Here is a 19,909-nt window from a genome sequence, read left to right as displayed (position 1 = left end):
TTTTGTACTCATCTGGTTTATTTTCCACGTTCAAAAAAGTTTTTAGTTGACAAATAAGAATTGTATATACTTACCCTGTACAACATGGTACTTTGAAATACATATGCACTGTGGAGTGGCTGAATAGAGCTAAGTAGCACATGCATACCTTGTATACTTACCCTTTTCTTATGGTAAGCCATCTGTGTGTACAGTGGCACCTCAGCTGCCACCAGAATCATGGAAAGAATTAAATTTGGGAGTCAAGTTACCCCTGTAACTTGGAAAAAATTTCTAAAAGGGGAGTTGAAGGAAAAAGTGGATATATTTTAAATTTTGTTTTTGTTTTTATTTTTCTCCGGTACCGGGAACCGAACTCACAACCTTGCGCTTGCCAGGCAGGCGCTTTTGCCGCTGAGCTAAATCCCCAGACCCCATATTTTAAATTTTGATGCACTTTAATATCCATATAAAAAGCCTCTGCCAATTTGCACCAGTTTGTGGTCTTCCTAGTACTCGCTATGTAGCCCAGGCTGGCCTTGAACTCATTGGTGATTCTCCTGCCTCAACCTCCCCAGTGCTGAGATTATGGGCATGCGCCACCACAGCCAGCCTGTGTTCCCTGCTGTATTGCAGCATTAACAGTCTTCCCTTCTTCCAGTCTGACAGCAAATACTCTCCTCTGTCAGAAATCGGTAGTTCCCTCTTATCTGAGGTTTAGCTTTCTGTGGTTTCTGCTATCTCTGGTCAACCAAAGTTCAAAAGTACTAAACATAAAATTCTAGAAATAGGAGAGACCGTATTCCCCTAACCTATAGTATGATATATGTTACAATCATTCTTATTACTGAAGTTCCTCTTTTACCGTACCTAATTTACAAATTAAACTCTATCATGTGTTACAACTTCTTTTATCACAACTGAGGTGTGTGTGTGTACGTGTGTGAAAAAGTAGTGCATGTAGGAATCAGTGCTAAGCAGGTTTCAGGCATCCATCCCATGGTCCCCTGGGCCATGTGTCACCCACAGAAAGGGGGCCTGACTCTGGCTTCTGATTTACTTCTGTTTTCATGAGACCAGGGGGATTCCTGAGGGCGGGCACTGATGGTTCTTTTGGTCACATCCTCAGGGTCTAGTTCAGTGCCTGGTGCATGGGCAGTGTACAGATGACCAGCAGCTGAGCCGCTGTGACAGTGATTAGGAGAAGGTGCTTCCAAATACATGTGCAGCTGATGAGCTCCCTTTCCATCCGGGACCACCGGGACCATCACCAGGAAGCTAGTGATGGTGGAAATTCTCGCTGATGCTTACTTCACAGTTATGCTGCATTCACCAGCTTTCTAGAATCTCCAGGATGGAGACAAATAACTCTGTGAGTGAAGAACTGTCCCTGAAGCCACTGCATTGATACTCCGCATCTGGTTTCCAGATGAATGCACGGTCCGCAGCACTGCGCAGGCAATTTTCCTAATTGTGAAGAGTTTGCACGGCGGGCTTGCATTTCTCGGCAATAGCATTTTCTTTTCGTTCTTTCTTTTTTTTAAGGGGAGGGGATTTTTTTTTTTTTTTTGTATTTATTTTATTGTTTTGGTCCTGGGGATTGAACCCAGGATTTCATGCATGCTAAGCGTATGTTGTACAAGTGAGTCACACCCCCAGCCCATTTTAAAAATTTTTCTAGGATTCAGAATAATGACATTAAAAGAATGATTCAACGTTATATATAGATAAATCAGTTTCTTTCCTGGTACTGAGGACTAGACCCAGGACTTTCTCACTGAGCTACGTCTATCCCCAGCCCTTTTTGTTTTTCACTTTTTTTTTTTTTTTTGGCCTTTTTTTTTTTGGGTTTTTCTCCGGTACCGGGAACCGAACTCACAACCTTGTGCTTGCCAGGCAGGCGCTTTGCCGCTGAGCTAAATCCCCAGCCCCTGTTTTTCACTTTTGAGACAGGGTCTTGCTAGGTTGCCCAGTTTGGACCTGAACTTGCAATCCTCCTGCCTCAGCTTCCCGGAGTGCTAGGATTACAGGCATGTGCCACCACACCCAGCTCCATCAATTTAAATTTTATGACTTTTTCACCACAACTCAAAATCCCCTCAAAATACAGCTGCCCACCTGTTGCTTTGGCTCTTTCTTGTGGAGGAGGAGGGGAGTACCACGCGCCGCTCCTCAGCCATCTCAGAATCCCACAGTATTTATCAGACTCCTGTTTGCCAGCAGAGGTAGCATCGCTGGTGCTCCGCAGCGAAGCGGAGGCCCGTTGGTGTAACTGCACATTCAAGCCGGGCCCCTAAAACCTCAGATTTTTCCTTCATCCCCATCCAACAGTTAGTCACCCGGAGCCGGACTTTGTTCTCAGGTGTCCGTCTGCACATTTCAACCCCTGCCTTTCCACTCCCACGGCCGCATTCAGACTTTCCTGGTGTGCTGCCAAGGCTGGGGCTGTTACAGCCTAACCATGGCTGTCTTCAAGCTCCCCGCCCCTGCCACCAACACCGTGAGTCATTTTCCACTTCATTAGCGGAGGGATTCTCCTGAAAGAGAGCTTATCGTTCCAGCAGGACTTCTGACCCAGGAGGGCTAGAATCCACCCTGTGGGGCTCCTGCCTCATTGGCAACAGCACCTGCCTGTGAGCCCTCACGGGCCCTCGCGTCCTCTGCACCTTCCTGCCAGGCCTTGCGCACAGCCCTTCTGCCCAGGCTGGCGTTTGGGGGTCTGTGTGGTGAATCCCTGCCCGGCTTCTGACGCTGAGCCCACAGATCTCCCCTGGAAACCTTCCTCCCCACTGTGTGCCTCGCCTCACATCACACCGTGACCTTGTACTCCTCAGGCCTGCGAGATGGGTTATTACTCAGTGGGATGATTGTATGTCAGTGTTTAGTTTTGCCCCCCCCCCCACAGCGCCTGGCATCGCACCTAGCACCTGAGAACTATGTGATTGAATGAATGAGCTAATGAGCTAATGAACAAGCGAATGCATTACCAAGAGTCTCAGATTCTTTCACTGGGGACAGAAGTACATAGTGGTAGTGGAGTAACATGCATTGGCAATTGTTTTTGCATGTAAAGCCCCTCCATTCTGTGCCATAGCATGGTACTGAGGATGGAGCCTGGGGACACTCTAGTACAGAGCTACCACCCCCCAGCACCCCACCCCTCTTCCATAGTACTGAGGATTGAGCCCAGGGCCTTCTCACGGAGCTACGTTCCCCAGCCCCTTTTAAATTGTGAGACAAGATCTCACTAAGCTGCCCAGACTGTGCTCAAACTTGTGATCCTCCAGCCTCAGCCTCCCTGAGTGCTGGGATGACCGACGTGCACACCACACTCAGCTGTTGTCCCTTTTCTCATTTCCATCTGCAGCAACTTTAGTGAGATTAATAGAGCAGGATTTTTTTTTAAATCCAGTTTGCAGACTCAAAGTGCACAAATAAATCCATAAAGAATGAGGCGTGGAGCATGGGGTGCTGATCTGATCGGGGGGCTTGGGTCAGGCATGTGGGAACCTTGGGCAGCTACTTGCTGTAACTCTGTAAAGAAACTGCATAGAAACTGGGTGAAAAGCCAGGCATGGTGGCGCACGCCTGTAATCCCAGCACTCTGGAGGCTGAGGCAGGAGGATTGTTGTGAGTTCGAGGCCAGCCTTGGCTACAAAGTGAGCTCAAGGCCAGCCTGAACTGCATAGCGAGACCCTGTCTCAAAAAGACAAAAGAAAGAAGAAAGAAAGAAAGAAAAGAAGGGTGCAAGTAGCTCAGATTCTAGAGCACTCACCTAGTCTGCCTGAAGTCCAGGGTTCCATCCCCTATTTAAATCTATTTTTGGTCTTGCAGAAGCTTTAGCTGGATACCTGACCCCTGCCTTAGCTCTGTTTGGGGGTCTGGGTGCTGAGGCTGTTCTGTCTTGAGCCACCTTTGGGATCTTTCCTGCCCCTCATCTGCTGATGGTGTAGCGAGAGATCACAGGAGGCTGCCGTTCTATCTTAAATTAACCTCAGAGTAAGTTTTCTTATCCCTATTGCTGAGAGAATGCCAAGCAGGGAAGTGGTTTAAAATAGCCCTGCTGTTTACACTACTTTGAGCAAGCATATTTATGAACAGGAAGGTCATGTGCTTTTTCCCTCTTGACACAAGTCACCCACCACCACCCCCGCATCCTCGCCCCATGCTGTAAGAATTGTCTTTCAGAGACAGTAGCAAAAAGTACTTTGTCTGAAAGACATTATTACATCCGAACAAAACCAAGCTCAAAGCTTACATTCTGTCTGATTCCACTGAGATCATATTGTCAAAGTGATGAAATTACAGTGGTGGAGAAAAGACCAGTTTTTTTTCTAGTGGCCATGTTAGAGGTACAGGGTAGCATGACAGAACTCTTTTCTCCCTTCCTTCCCTCCTTCCTTCCTTCCTTCCTTCCTTCGATAGAACAATTCTGTACCTGTGATTAAAATTTCATAAAACTACATCTTCCTTCCCCCTCCCCCAAATAAAACAGAAACTAATAAGGTCTGTATTTCAGTGAATAGCTGTGTACAGTGTCACTTTCCTGGTCTTGATCAGTGTACAATGATTATGTGAGATCTTTATCATTGGCAAAAGCTTGGGGGAAGGGTGCGCAGGAACTGCGCGCTCTTTTTGAACTTCTTATGGATCTAAAATTATATCAATGAAAAGGTGCTTTTTTTTCTTCTTTTAAAGAAGTACTTTAGGGGCTGGGGAGATAGACCACTCTCGCCCAGCAAGCTAAGGCCCTGGGTCCATTCTCAACACTGCATACCCAAACCAAAATCTCAAACTCAGTCTTTTAGCCTTGTAGAGCTCATATTCTGTTTGTTACTAGAGCTATGATGTCATCACAGGGCATATGGTTTCTGGAAAATTCCCTGAACTGTTTTATTGGTGGATATACCTAAGCTCCTGGAAAGTGTCTGTCGCTTAGTGAATACTTAGCAAGTACTGTGGAGTGAAGGAACGCCGTGCAGCTAGAGTTGCAAGGTAATAAGCTACTTCATCTACGTAGTATGTTCTTGTGTTTGTTGCCTTAGGTAGAAAGATGGACCCTAGATTTAAAAATGAAGAAATAAGATTGTTTAGTTTATTTGCAGGATTGCTTAGTCCAGAACTCAAAGAATTGCCCCAATTGTGCTCCTAGAAGTTGCTTCATCAGCAGTTGAGATTGTCCTTCCCTCAAAGGAACATTCTGTTCCTGAACATCCCTTAATGATATTTTTCAGATCCGTGGCATAGGCACTTTTCAAACCAACAGAGGACTAAGCAAGTAGGAAGGGTGTGAACAGGAGACTTCTGTAAGAGGGGTGACCCAGGGCAGAGGGCTCCAGCAGAGTTCTCCCTGGAAAGCCACAAGGGTTTGGACTAGAAATTGTCCACATCTATTCCAGTTAGGTGTTTTTTGTTCATCTGCATAAATCCCACCTCAATTTTCTTCTATTACTTCTATTAGTGTGGTACATTTGTTATGATGGAGATACCATACCTGATATGTTATTATTAACTGGAAGTTCTGTTTCCTCCGTTCCTACTTCCTGTCCTTTTTCCATCCCAGAAGCCCCTGCAGGGTCCCATATTCTACTTAGTCATCTCGGTATGACAGTTTCTCATCTTTCCTTTGTTTTTAATGACCTTGGCACTTTGAGGATTATGGGTCAGATGTCCTGGAGGATGTCCCACACAGTTTGAACCTGCTGATATTTTCCTCTTGATTAGCCTGGAGTTTTATGTTGTCAAGAGGGACACTGCAGAGGGGAAATGCCATTCTCCTCATCTCATACCAAGGGTACATTCTACCAAAATGACTATCACCGGCCTTGGTCACCTGGCTGGGTCCTGGTTATGAGTTTGTCCCATCTAAAGTTCTTCATCTTTTCCCCCTTTCCCACTGGACTGTAGGAAGGAGGTCACTCTATGCAGCCCACGTTGAAAGGGTAGCGGTTGGGCTCCACTTGCTTGAGGAAGGAGCATCTTCATAGAGTTGGATTCTTCTTCACAGGAAGTGCTTCTGTTCTCTATTTATTTAATCATTTATTTATCAATGTAGACTTGTGGGCATTTATTTTATACTTTGGGTTATACTTCAGTGGTACTTCGTTTTCTTGCTCAAATGTGTTCTAACTGTTGCTCTTTCAGTTGGCTTATGTGTCTCTTTGACATACACTGTCGTGTGTGTGTGTGTGTGTGTGTGTGTGTGTACGTGCATGTACGTGTGTGTTGTAAGTCATGTTAAATTGCACACCAGGCTCATCTTATGTCTGTGGTACCCTGATCTGAGAATCAGCCATTTCTCCAAGGAACCTGGTTCCTTTTATTGGAGGATAGTGTTAGAAACCAAGATCGGAGTAACCTTTCTATTTAAAATCAATGGATCAATTTTTTTTATTTAAAGGATGTCTTTAAAGCTCTAAAATGATAGACTTTTTCTTTACTTAGTACTTGTGTCTTCTCTTAGATTTGTTATAATGTCTTGTATTTATATTATAATTCCCTGTGAGTTAGTTTTTACTATTCAAAAAAGGATTCATTACAATAGATGAAACCCTGAAAATTTCATGGGATTTATCCTATTTGTGATACTCTAAAACGTCCGTAGCATAGTGCCATAGTATGTGCTGGGGACTAAGCAGCAGGGTGCTGGGTGAAGCTCAGAGCCCGCTTTTCTGGGTGTTGGGGTCAGCAAGTCCCATGTGGCTTTGTGTTAGGTCTATGCAGTACTGTTTTTGTCCCTAAGGTCTCACCGTTTGGGATCTGAATGAATGCAGACAACTGCTTATGGGGACCAGGACTGCTTTGCCCTGATAACTATGGTTTTATTCCAGGTTTGGTTTTCTATAGCCAGCACACTTTTTAAATTAACTTCTTTTTTTGGCATGAGGCAATGAACCAAGAAATAAAAGTGCGCTGACCACAGAATTCTGGTGAAGAGCATTTCTATTTCCTGGCGACTGGTTTCACAAGTGTCCTTTTCCTCCAGGTCTGACAGAGATGGCAATCTTCAGTTGCGAGGCCCACAATGACAAAGGGCTGACCGTGTCCAAGGGTGTGCAGGTCAACATCAAAGGTGAGCGGCATGGCCAGGCCCCTCGAGTGTGTTCCGGGAGCTGATGGGAGACCAAGGGCGAGCTCTTACACCAAAGGGCCCGGGTTTGAGTCCTGGCTTTCTTTGTGACCTTGGACAAGTCATTTCACCTCTTTGGTTTCCGTGTTCCCCTCTGGAAAATGGAGGTAATTACAGAATCTTCTTATTGTTGAAACTGAATGAGTTAATACCAGAAGACTCACAACAGTTCCCGTCACGTACGTCTTCACAAAACCTTATTTAATTTAACCAGGCTTACTCCAAAAATAAAAATAGCTCAGATGTTTACTTTGATCACATGAGCTCCTATTTTCACTTTTTCCACTTCCCCCGGGTACTTGTCCTCATAAAACCTCCAAGAGCCCTGGGAGCGGGGTCACTTGGGGGCATTGATCTCAGCAATGGGCTCTATCCTTTCGGGGTCACTTGGGCCAGACGCAGGTCTCTGCTAGCTGCTGGCAGAGGGACGGGGTGGAGTGCAGACAGCAGGCTGCAAGCTCCTTCCCTCTTCCTCCTAATCTGCCCCTCCCCTGGCTTCCTCTGAGCTTAGATTTCAGTGGGGCTCTTTCTGGGAAGTGAATTACAACGGGATTAAAGACACAGGTCTGAAAGTCCCTCAGGCAGTAGCGACATTCCAACCCATCTCTCTTGTCCTCCTCCTCCCCTGTATTTGAAGATATTTAAACCCAAAACTTGAAAGAAAAGGAAAACATACAGACAAATACTATCTTTTTATCTCTCTTCGTGTCATCTTCTTCTCACAGAAATTCAAGCACACATTTTATGTTTTACTATTTGATCTTAATTTAGGTATTGAGCAGTAAGTGTATCGGGTTTGTATTTCTCTCATCTGATCCTTGGACAACACCACAAGGAAAAAGTAGAATGTGCTTGATAATTCGTTAATAATAAGTCTGGGAACATGTTGAAGAGGATGCAAAAATGAAAGAAGTTATGCTCTAAAAAGCCACTAGAGCTGGGTGTGGTGGTACACACCTGTCATCCCAACACTCAGGAAGCTGAGGCAGGATTGTTGCAAGTTCGAGGCCAGCCTGGACTACATAGTGAGACCCTGTCTCAAAAAACAAAACAAAACAAAACAAGGCACTAACTAGTTTTAGTTTCAGCGGATGAACCGGATGAGAAGTTATGAAAGGGCATTTTCTAAACGTTTATTGGAATTTTTTAAAAAGTGAGCAAACCAAAAGTGAATACTAGAGGAAGTGTATAACTTCCTTCCTGTTTTACAAATCCCATTTTTACCAGTTTCAATAGGCATGTTCGGAATGTCAAAAATATGTGAGGAGGTGTACGTTTGCAATGGTCTTTTCCTAAAATATAAACTTAAAAGTTGAAAATCTATGAAACGAGAAGCGTTCCTTTTTAGACTTCATGTAGGATCTCAGCTGAGGTTTCTTTTTAAAATACATCCTGATTCCAAAACTTGCGTTTTTGGTTTTCATTTATTATAAAATTTATGTCAGAGCTACCAAGACTCCCTTCTTCTAAACTATTATGGCTATGACGAACGTGGTCAGGTTCTGATGAGGAAAAGGCAGATCCTTTGTTAGTTCTGCAAATAATCTGCTTGGGGAAATGAGTCCAACAATATGCCAGTTATTCCCCACTCGCTGAGCTGCACATGGGCTAGGAAGACTGAGCCCCCTGAATGTGAGACCCATTGCCTGCTCCATACGGTCCTATCCCTGAGCCCCAGGTCTCCCGTCCATCCCACTGTCTCCCCCCGCACCTGGCCTGGGCTGCATACCCGCGCCGCTCTGTTTACTCCTCGACACAGCTCCACGGAGCAGTGTTCTTACGATCCCCATTTCCAGACCATCTAACTATGTTCACGGCAGGCATGGGGCTGTACCCAGGGCCGGCGGCCGGTTCCCTGGGAGCCCAGCCCCCAGTCCCTGGGGCTCAGGCCCTTCTGCTTGCTGTCCCTCAACATAGGCCTCAGTGTCCTGGCGTGGGGCACCAGCGCTGAGGTGAGGCACAGCTGAGCTCAAGGCCTTGTTCTGTTCTCATAACCTCTCTGGGACCTTTGGCACGTTTTAAACTCTTCGGTGCTGGTCCCTCACGTGTAGACAGGGCTTGTAAGACCCCGCTCTACCAGGGCTCCATAATGATTATGTGACGACCCCACAGCGCCTGGCACACCGTAAGCACACAAGAACATTCGCCATCACTTTTACTATAAGTGGAATTATGTCAAACGATTAAATTTAGCACAAAGAGATAGGATTCTCCAAACTTTTGATGCTTCTTGGGTTCTAACTAAAGTTGCTTTCTTTGTCCAACATGCAATTGAGGTCATTGCACAATCACTGTATTCACTCAGGTATGGGTCGCTTTAACTGACTCTCCTGTTTCCTAGGCTTGGAAAGCTTCTGCTTCCTCTCCCTCCCCCTCCCCTCTCTCTCCCTCCCCCTCCCCTCTCCCTCCCCCCCATCTCCTGTAACATCTCATCTTCTGTGCTCAGAGCATACTTACCATGGTTAATGTGGGTCTCCCCTACAGAGCCAGGTGCTCCACGAAAACAAGAGGGCTGTGGCTCTTGGTCCCTGTTTCTTACTGTACAGCCTGAGCACACAATAGGGTTAAGAGCTTGTGCTCCATGAAGAACATGAATGTCTCCATGTCCTTTTCTAGTTAAAAGGTGTCCACACCTCATCAATGAGCAGGAAAGTGAGTCTGTATTTATCTCCTGAGGCCCAGGCAGAAGCATCCCCTCGCTGGAACACGTCTGTCCAGACCAGCGCCATTACCCGCTAGCCTAGAGTGGCTCCTCTTGGAAATGTGTGTTCCCTTTGGCTAATCCCAGGGCACGAAAACAAGCGTGGTGTTAATGCGTTTGTTTGGCGCTCTGGCCTCCTGCAGTGCATAAGTGTGTTTACATGTGTGTGCCTTTGTTTTGATGTAGCAATTCCCTCCCCACCGACGGAAGTCCGCGTCCACAACAGCACAGCGCACAGCATTCTGGTCTCCTGGGTCCCTGGTTTTGATGGCTACTCCCCATTCAGGAACTGCAGCATTCAGGTAAACCCCCGGGATGAAGAAGGGAAGGGGTGACTGGTGGTCTGGGAGGCAACCTGATTTTTCTTGCTCCTTAGAACAATCCCAGAGATCATTTGTCCTCTTCTGTCCAGGGTCCCTTGACCTTCCCATTGTCCACCCCTGCGCACAGTTTTGACCCTGTCCATAACGCTGCTTCCTTCACTCATGTGGTCCAGGGCCCAACCACAAGAGAGGTATGTTTCCCAGGAAAGCCAGGGAGAATTAATGGTTAGTTACAAAAGCACATCCCTAAAGGAGGGCTGACTGGTGACCAAGAGTTCAGGAGACCAGGCATTCCCCATTGTGGCTCGTCTTAGACTGGTGCCACAAATGACAGACGGTGTGACAAAGATGGAGCACACATCGCCCTTTAGCCAGTGTCTCCCAAGGAAGCCTGGGAGACTATAGGCTTTATAATCTTAGGCCATCTTTAACTACCTGAAACTAGTGTGGGACAGTGCTGAAAGAAATCTAACCTTCAGATGACAGCTTGTCATGATGTAAATGTTGCTCCTGAGCGTTCCTTTGATAAGAATGGAAGTGGTGGCAGTAACATGCTATTCACTGCCGAGTGCCCACAGTGGCCCCAGAACCCTGCAAACATGCTCTTTCGGAAAGTACACAGTGCTGTAGGCTCAGGCACTCACAGCCTGTGACTGGCAGAGCAGGAGTCCAAGCCTGGGAAGTTCAGACGCCAAAAGCAGAGCTCAGGACCGTCAGCTCTGCAGCCGAGAGATGTAGCCTGTGTGGGAGCAGGTTACCAAACACACAGGCAGAATGCGCTGGAAATAGGAATGTATTCTGTCTCGTACTTTATCGGAAGTAGGGATAGCAATGCTCTTAGTCTCCTAACCTGCAGGCGTGGTGGCACACATCTGTAATCCCAACACTCCAGGAGGCTGGTGAGGGAGGATCACAACTTAGTGAGACCCCTCTCAAAATGAAGAATAAAAAAGGACTGAGAATGTTAGCATAGTACAAAGGTCGAGGGTTCAAGTCCTAGTACTTCAAACAAACCAAACATACATATTAACCTGATGTGCATCAATCATGCTAACTCTTAGAAAAGCGACTTCCAAAGAATTTTGTGTTGACAACCAGATGTTTTTAATATCAAGTGGAATTAATTTCTCTGCTCTTAATGCCTCCTACTCTTATCTAACACCTGTTCCTTTTCTGAGGACTAAAAGCCTGCATTATTCCTGATATAGCCTCCACCTTCACCCCTGCCATCTCCAGCCTTGCTTAATTCTTGTCCAGCTTTACTTGTAAACCTCCCAAATGCTACTAAGTGTTAGTAATTTTTACACATATGATTCCTCACCAGGGATATTTTTCTTTTGCAAAAAACATTTTATATCATTCACCTATTTAAAGTACAATTCAGGCTGGGTGTGGTGGTGCAAGCCTGTAATCCCAGTACTCAGGAGGCCTTATTCGGAGAGTCATGCAACCATTGCCACCTTTTCATTGTGTCTGTATGACTAAGTGATATTTATACGTAGTTTCTCGTGTTTTCTTATATCTTTTTCTTGGTTTTGATATCGGTGTACTATAGCTTTGTATAATGAACTGGAAAATATTCCTTCTTTTTCTATTTCTTTGAGGAGTTTGTGAAAGATCAATGCTCTGCTTTAAATATTTAATAAAATTCACCAGCAAAGCCATCCAGGCATGGGCTTTTCTTTGTGGGAAATTTCTTTTAATTTTAGCTCTACCTTTTTACTTGGAATAGGTCTACTTAGATATTTATTTCTGCTTGAGTCAATTTTGATAGTTTGGGTGTTTTGAGGAATTTGACCATTTCATTTATCTAATTTGTCAATATAAAATTGTTCATAGTGTTCCATTACAATCCTTTTCATTTCTTTGAGGTTAATATTAATGTCTTCCTTTTCATTCCTGATGTTAGTAACTTGTGTCTTCTCTTATTTTTCTTCATTAGTCTAGCTAAAGGTTTGCCAGCTTTATTCATCTTTTTGAACAAGCAACTTTTGGGTTTTAAATTTTTTCCCTTGTCTCTTTATTTCTGTCTTAGTTTTCATTATATTCTCTTTGCTTTGCCTTAATTTGCTCATCTTCTAGTTTCCTAAGGTAGAAGATTACTGATTTGAGATTTCTTCTTTTTTAATATAAGCATTTATACCTTATATTTCCCTTTCAGCCATGCTGTAGCTGTATCCCAGATGTCTTGTTGTGCTTTTATCCCAAATTTTTAAAATTCTTTTTCTTGTGAGGTTTTTTTTTTGTCCGTTTTGGTTATTTAGGACTGTGTTGTTTAATTTCCATATAGTTGTAAATTTTTCAAGTGTTTTTCCTTTGTTGATTTCCCACTGTGTTTGGGGAATATTTTCAGTATGATTTCAGTCCCATGAAGTTTACTAAGGCTTGTTTTATAGCCTCGCATATGTTCTATCCTGGGTAATATTTCCCATGTACTTGAGAAGAAACTACTACAGTCGAGTGGAGTGTATAGTGTGTGTTGGTTGAGTTTAGTTTGTTCGTAGTCTTGTTTAGTCTTCTGTTCCCTTGTTGGTCTTTTGCATAGTGGTTCTATCTGTAATTAAAAGTGGAGAGATGAGGTCTCACTGTTTATTTCCGGACTATTTCTCCCTTTATTCTACCAGTTTTCGCTCTGTGTATTCTGGAGCTCTATTGTTGGGAACAAGCACGGCCTGCTGGTAGGCGTTTATATAAATGGACACAGCTAAAGCATGCTTTTAAAAACTGTCACCAAGCCACCCAGAAGGTGGAAGATGGTCACACACAAGCTTCACTGCTCTGTCTTTGCTGTGGCTCCTGGGAGAAATCTTCCTGGGGCAGCCAGATTACAGGTCCCTCTCACTCACCCTGGATCCTGTGGTGCTCGATGTGGCCACTCTGTCTTTGCCCCGCCCCTGCTAGCTCAGTCCTCCACTTCGTTCCTTCTCTTTTCCATCTCTGGTGGGATTACTAGATTTAGTAAATAAGAATCAGGACACCCAAGTAAATTTCACAAGTATTCTTGTGATTTATTTACATTAAAAAATGTTATTTATCTGAAATTGATACTTAACTGAGTATCCTATATTTTCTCTAGAAGTCATACTTTGATAGTCTATTGATTAATCTTGTTTTCTCATTCCTGGAAGGACCAAGTTTGGCTCTGTAGTTACGTTACAATTTTAAACTCTGACTTGGTAACACATGAATACTTTGGCTGAGATTCAGATCCACTCACTAGCAGGACACACCCTCTTACTTCCTTTGGTCCTGACATCACTTCCTTTCTTCACCCATTTTTTGGGGCCACATATTCTATTTCTATTTTTGACTCTTCTGCACACATGTTCTCTTTTCCCCAGAAGCCCCTGAGAAGCACTGTTATTGAAATGCCATCTTCTTCCAAGAACTTGTTCTTTAAGAATGTCACCGTGCCTGGAAATGTTCCACATGGGGCCTGGAAATGGGATGGGGACAGAGAGCCAAAGCTGTCCTCCGCCTTAGCTTTAGTGGCCATTCACCAGGAAGTAGGTGCATACTCTACTGTGAAAAAACAAAGGGCAGTCTCTGCCAACAGCCACTGCCAAGATAAGCACATGGCCCTGGCTTCTCCCCCGGTGGCTCCTCAGGCCAACTGGTACCTTCCTGTCACCTACAGGGTCTGAGTCAGAGGTGGAATTGGCCCCCACACCACCCTCATGGCATCCACCAGGGAACATGGAGTTCCAAAATGTTCACTTATGGCCCCTAGCCCTCAATTTCAAACACACGTCTCCCGAAATAACAGTATTGTGTAGCCACACCCGATAACTGCATGCCTGTTACTAAAGGGAATACATTTTACCGATTGAAGATTTTTCCCCCAAAATTGCTTTTGGTTTCTTCTGTTTTACCCAATACTATTCAGTCTCTTCTGATTTTTTGAGTATGATATGTTGTAGAAATTTTGAAAAACCAGGGAGTGGGGGAAAATTCCCAAATTCTCTCGTAACACCATTCCCAACAGGAGGTGTGCTTAAAAAAAAGGGTAGAAATTTGACATAGGACTAGATTGGTGCTGGGAATCCCCCTCGCTTGCCTGCGCATACAGACGTAGAGAGGCTTGTGGAGTTTGTGGAGGGAAAAGTAAAGAAGTATGCATTTAAAGAAGTTTGGAGAAAAGTTTGCTGGTTGAGATACAAGCGACTCTTCCTGTATTCTTCCCTAACGTCGTAAAATACACCTTCTCTGTGTGTCCTCGTGGAGTTGAATTTCCAGCAGTCAAACAGAGTGAGGATATAGGACACTACTAAAATTAGTCTCAAGGTGAAAGCGGGGATCCTCAGGTTACATTATGAAAAGAAAACAGATTGAAAAACAAAAAAGCCAAGAAATCCATCTTCTAAAGCAGGATTTGGGAAGGATTGCCTTTAAAGGGCCAGACGGTAAATATTTTAGGCTGCGCCAGCCACAGACAATATCTGTTGCCTGTGCTGCATAAAAATCAAGAAGAAATCAAGAATTGAGATGGGTCCAAGAGAGGAGGGGCCACTTTATTTTCTTTTCTAATACAGTGTGAGTTCAAATCATTATACTATGGCCATGTAATTACTAGCTGTTACCTGCCACAGTGAAAATCCTTGCTCTGGGCATTTCCCCGAGGTCCCCAACTGCTGCCCCAGTAGCATGAGGAACACTCAGTAACGCTGGTGTTCCTCAGGAACGCTTCCTTTAGGCCACGCTCGTCTTCCTGTGTGGCCTAAAGGAAGCAGGTCCTTCCCGCAAACAGAGGAAGCCCACGCAGGCCGAGTGCATGTGTGCCCGTGTCCAGCATTCCCACCGCCTTACTAATGTGTCCGCGTCTCTGCTCCTCATTCAGGTCAAGGAAGCTGATCCTCTGAGTAATGGCTCAGTCATGATTTTTAACACCTCTGCTTCACCACATCTGTATCAAATCCAGCAGCTGCAAGCCCTGGCTAATTACAGCATTGGTGTGTCCTGCATGAACGAAATTGGCTGGTCCGCAGTAAGCCCGTGGATTCCGGCCAGCACGACCGAGGGAGGTAATTCCTAAGACTCACAATGAGTATTTCCCCCAGTGGCACATGATTAAAGAAACCTTTTCCAGCAGCCTGATTTTGAGTGCGTGTACACTTTGCTTTGTCTGGACTTTGACTCTGGAAATGCGTTTTATTAAGGTGGCCAATCCGATGGGAGAGAAGCTGTTTCTTTTGGTGTTGTGTAAGCATTTAGTGAGCAAACTTGTATGTACTGTGTGTTTCTTTTACGTAGGAAGATACTAGCATACTTTTTATTTTGCTTTTGTTTTTTCTTTTTGGTTTTTTTCCAGTACTGGGAATTGAAATCACGACCTTGCGCTTAGCAGGCAGGCGCTATGCCGCTGAGCTAAATCCCCAGCCCCTAGCATACTTTTTAAACCAGTATTATTTTTAATTAAAACAGAATTAGACACAAAAATCGTTACATATAGCATCAAGCTGAGGAAAACAAATGATACGAGGATGGCTACTGCTTAACCAAGCAGCCACTCCATACCAGGCTTTATAGATGCTTTACGTGTGTGATCGCATAGGATCCTCGCAGTACCCTGTGCTGTAGGCACCGCTGTCTCTGCCTTGCTCAAAGCAAATTTTGTTTATATGTTTAGAGATGATCTCAGACTTTTCCCTTCTGTGACTATTGGAATGACGATTGCAGCTCTGTGAACTGTGGATTGCTTAGTTTCTGTTATCCCCAATTCAGAGTACTCAATTACACAGACTTTTTCCTGCTGTATGATAGCTAGCACTCCAGTCTCAGTGCAGATGGAGGGATAGGGCAGAAATTTTGATGGTTTAAGCCAGGTGTGGTGGTGCACGCCTGTAATCTCAGCACTCAGGAGGCTGAGGCGGGAGGATCGTGGCAAGTTCAAGGCCAGCCTGGGCTGCAAAGTAAGCTCAAGTCCAGCCTGAACTGCATAGCGAGACCCTGTCTCAAAAAAGACAAAAAAAGAAAAAGAAAAGACATTTTGATGGTTTATGATCTGAAAATGCAGCTCTGTGGTAGAGCATTTGCCAAGTTTGTGCAAGGCCCTTGGTTCCATCCCCAGTCCTGAAAAAAAAAAAACCTTATTTTGAGGGCTTGATTCTTGCATCCATTCTCTCTTCAAATAAAGAAGAAAAGCTTTTGAAAACAATTTTGAGCTGGGCTTGGTGGCACACGCCTGTAATCCCAGCACTCAGGAGGCTGAGCCAGGAGGATTGTTGTGAGTTCCAGACCAGCCTGGGCTACAAAGTGAGCTCAAGGCCAGCCTGAACTGCATAGCGAGACCCTGTCTCAAAAAAAAAGAAACCCTGTCTCAAAAAAAAAGATATGCTGTGGTGCCACCTTTATTCAGTTCAAAATGCTTTCTAGAAAATATGTTTTGACTTATTCTTTGATTCATTATTTAGATATATAATTTAGTTTCTAAATATTTTGGATTTTTCTAGAGATCTTTGTGGTGTTAATTTCCAGTTTAGTTAGGTTGAGGCCAGAGAACATAATTTGTATGACTTGACTCCTTTTAAGTGTATTGAGACTGGTTTTTGTGGCCCAGAGTATGGCTCTCTTGGTAACCATATCGCTCATATTGAGGTGGAATGTTCTGGAAATAATACCTAGGTCAAGTTGACTGACAGACTTTTCAAATCTGAATTCTTATTAATTTTTTTGTCTACTTGTTCTGTCAATGTGTGCTTCATACAAGTGGTATATATTTTGTTATATATATGGTATGAGTGGTATATATTTTGGTGTATATATGTTTTGGTGGGGTATTTAACCCAGAGCCTCACATATGCTAAGCACACGCTCTACCACTGAACTATACTCGTAGCCCTACATTGCTTTTTAGTCCATTTACATTTACCCTTAAACTGGGGTATTAAATCCATTAAAGTACAAGGTTATCGTCAAATGGGTAGACTGAAGTGCATCATAATTTTTATTTGTTTTTCTGTAATATGTTCCCTTTTTTCTTTTTTCCTTTAGTTTAGTCAGATACTTTTCTGGTCCTGTTTTATCTCCTTTGTTAGTGTGCTAGCCGTAACCTTTTCTGTTCTTTTGTAGTTTCCTTATGGTTTGTAGTATGTGTGTTTAACTTAGCACAGTTTACTGCAACTGATTTGTCTCACTTTGTGCCTTACAATAGTCCGGTCCTGTTTTCCTCCTTCCAACGTTTTTGCAATTGTTGCCATATGTTTTAGTTGAAGGATGTTGTAACTACATATTACATTATTATTTTTGTTCAGCCAGTAGACTTTTTGAGAGATTTATGTACTAAGGAAAAATGTATATTTACCCATGTGGTTACCATTTCTTGTGGTCTTCAGTTTGGGGGCTAGACCCGTATTTCACTTGTTAATATTTTCCTTTTCCCTGAAGAACTCTTTATCATTTCTTTTTGTGTGTGTGTTTTTGAGACAGGGTCTCGCTATGCAGTTCAGGCTGGCCTTGAGCTCACAACGATCCTCCTGCCTCAGCCTCCCAAGTGCTGGGATTACAGGCATGCACCACCATGCCTGGCTTTCTTTATAATTTCTTTTAGTGTGGATCTGCTAGTGAGAGATTCAGCTTCTGTATGTCTGAGGAAAAAATATTCATTTTACCCTTCAGCTAAAGATTTATTTTACTTTTGTTTTCCCAGCTGTTCCTGGGATGGAACCCAAGGCCTTTGTCCATGCTATGTGCGTATCATACCACTGAGCTACAGTCTGACCTGGCCTTCATTTTTTTTCTTTTTTAATTTTAAAGAGAATAGTAAAAAAAAGAACAATAACAAAGTACCCACATCACAGACAAAAACAAAACAAGTAAAAACATTAAAAATGATACAGAGTCTCAAAACAAAATGATAAGAATTAACAGTGGTTATTATATTGCATATTGTTATCTTCAACAAAATTACTCAGGTTACCAGATGTAAGCATGCAAGATTGATCAAACCATTAAAGGGAATAAAAAAATAATAATAAAAAAGCATTAGAGATGATACAGAGTTTCACTACACAAGATGGTAGGAATTCAACAATGGTTGTTATATTGCATGTTGTTGTCTTCAGATCTGGCCTTCTTTAAAAGATATTTTCATCAGACGCAGAATTCTGGGTTCCCAGTTTGATTCCTTTCCGTACATTAAAATTGTTGTTCCACTATCTTTTTGCTGTCATTGCCTTGCTTCCAACATAAAATCTGTGTTCAGCCTAAGTTCTTTACTCTGTATGTAATGTGCATTTTTTCTCTTGGTTTCTCCTCCTCTCCCTGATTTTAGTGACTTAATGATAATGCACTTTAGCATAACTTTAATATGCTTTGTGCTTTGAGCTTCTTGGGGCTCTGTGTTTGTCGTTTGCATCCAATTTGGAAAAGTTTTAACATACTGGACAAGTGCTCTACTGCTGAGCTACAGCCCACCCTCAAATATTTTTTTTTGTTTGTTTCCACGTTTCCCAAGGACTTCTATTACACATATATTGGACCATTTGAAGTTGTCTCTTATCTCACTAAGGCTTTGTTAATATTTTCCCCTTTGTTTCCCTCTAGATTTTATTTTGGATATTTTCTATTATTATATCTTCATATTCAGTAATCATTTTGTTGTTGCTGTTGTTGTTTGTCATCTAATCTGCCACTAACCCTAACCAGTTTTTATTTTATCTCTCACATTGCAAATTTTGACTTTTTTTTTTTTTTAAGCGTATTTCATGTATTTACCTAACTTTTGGACCATATATGATAACTGAAATACTGCTGTAATGTTCTTATTTGTTAATTCTAACAGATCCATGTTATTTCTGCTGTGATTTCAAATAATTCATTTATAGTCCCACTGTGGCTAGTATGCTCCAGTTTCCTTTCCTGCCTAGTCATCTTTGATTAGATTACAGACAATGATAATTCTGCATTGCTGAATTCTAGATATTCTTGTATTCCTATTAGAGAACTTTGGGGACACAGTCAAGCTCGTGGTGAGCAGCTTAACTTTTGGGTATGGCTTTTTAGATTTGTTAGGCAGGCCCACAGCAGTGTTCAGTGTAAGGTCAACTTTTACCCACTGGTGAGACCCAACCATTCTGTGTGTTCTACCCAGTGCTCCTTGAATCAAAAAATTTTTCAGTCTGTCTGACAGGAAACTGTTTCTGAGGTCTGGGTACTGTTACCTTTACTTTGTTCACGGGTTCTTCTCTTGTGTTTCTTTAGAGTCGTCCTAGGGCCTCTGTTGCCTCTGCTTGGGCATTTGCCTTTCTTAGTTTAGTCTTTTGTTTCGATGGCGCACATTCTCGACAGCCTTCCTAAGTGAATGTGTATAAAAAGGGAAGTCTCATGGAGGTGTGGCTGTAGCTGCAGCCCTGGGAGCAGAGGCAGCAGTGAATTCCAGCCAGCCTAAGCACATAGTGAGACTCTCTCTCCAAAAAAATTTAAAAAGTCGGGCATGGTGGTCCACATGTGTAATCCCAGCACTCCAGGAGGCTGAGACAGGAGGATTCAAAGTTTAAGCCCTGCCCAGGCAATTTAGCAGTTTAAACAAGATACTGTCTCAAAATAAGGTAGTGGTGGGCTAGGGATGTAGCTCAGAGTGAAGGCCCTGGGTTCAATCCCCAGTACTGCTAATAAAATAACAATAATAATAACAATCTTAAAAGTAGACTATAAACTTGAATGTCTTTATTTCACATTAGATTAGTAATTTTTCTGAGTATGTAATTTTAAAGTAGAAATTCTTTTCCCTCAAAAAATTAAAACTGCCGGCTGGAGTGGCGCAAACCTATAATCCCAGCA

At 43.3% G+C, this 19,909-nt stretch overlaps 1 protein-coding gene across 2 annotated transcripts in view; it reads left to right on the top strand.

Moving 5' to 3' along the window:
- Mertk (MER proto-oncogene, tyrosine kinase) overlaps window positions 1-19,909 on the top strand; it is a 102,442-nt gene that overhangs the window by 37,953 nt on the left and 44,580 nt on the right. For both annotated transcript variants that reach the window (XM_005400610.2, XM_013522752.1), the window contains exons 5-7: window positions 6,965-7,051; window positions 9,996-10,111; window positions 14,970-15,153. In XM_005400610.2, the coding sequence (XP_005400667.2) occupies window positions 6,965-7,051; window positions 9,996-10,111; window positions 14,970-15,153 (387 nt within the window). The remainder of the gene's footprint in view (window positions 1-6,964; window positions 7,052-9,995; window positions 10,112-14,969; window positions 15,154-19,909) is intronic.

The sequence above is a fragment of the Chinchilla lanigera genome, unplaced genomic scaffold (genome assembly GCF_000276665.1).
Source record: "Chinchilla lanigera isolate Chin_1 unplaced genomic scaffold, ChiLan1.0 scaffold00069, whole genome shotgun sequence".
NCBI lineage: Eukaryota > Metazoa > Chordata > Mammalia > Rodentia > Chinchillidae > Chinchilla > Chinchilla lanigera.
This window is presented reverse-complemented; position numbering and strand designations above follow the sequence as displayed.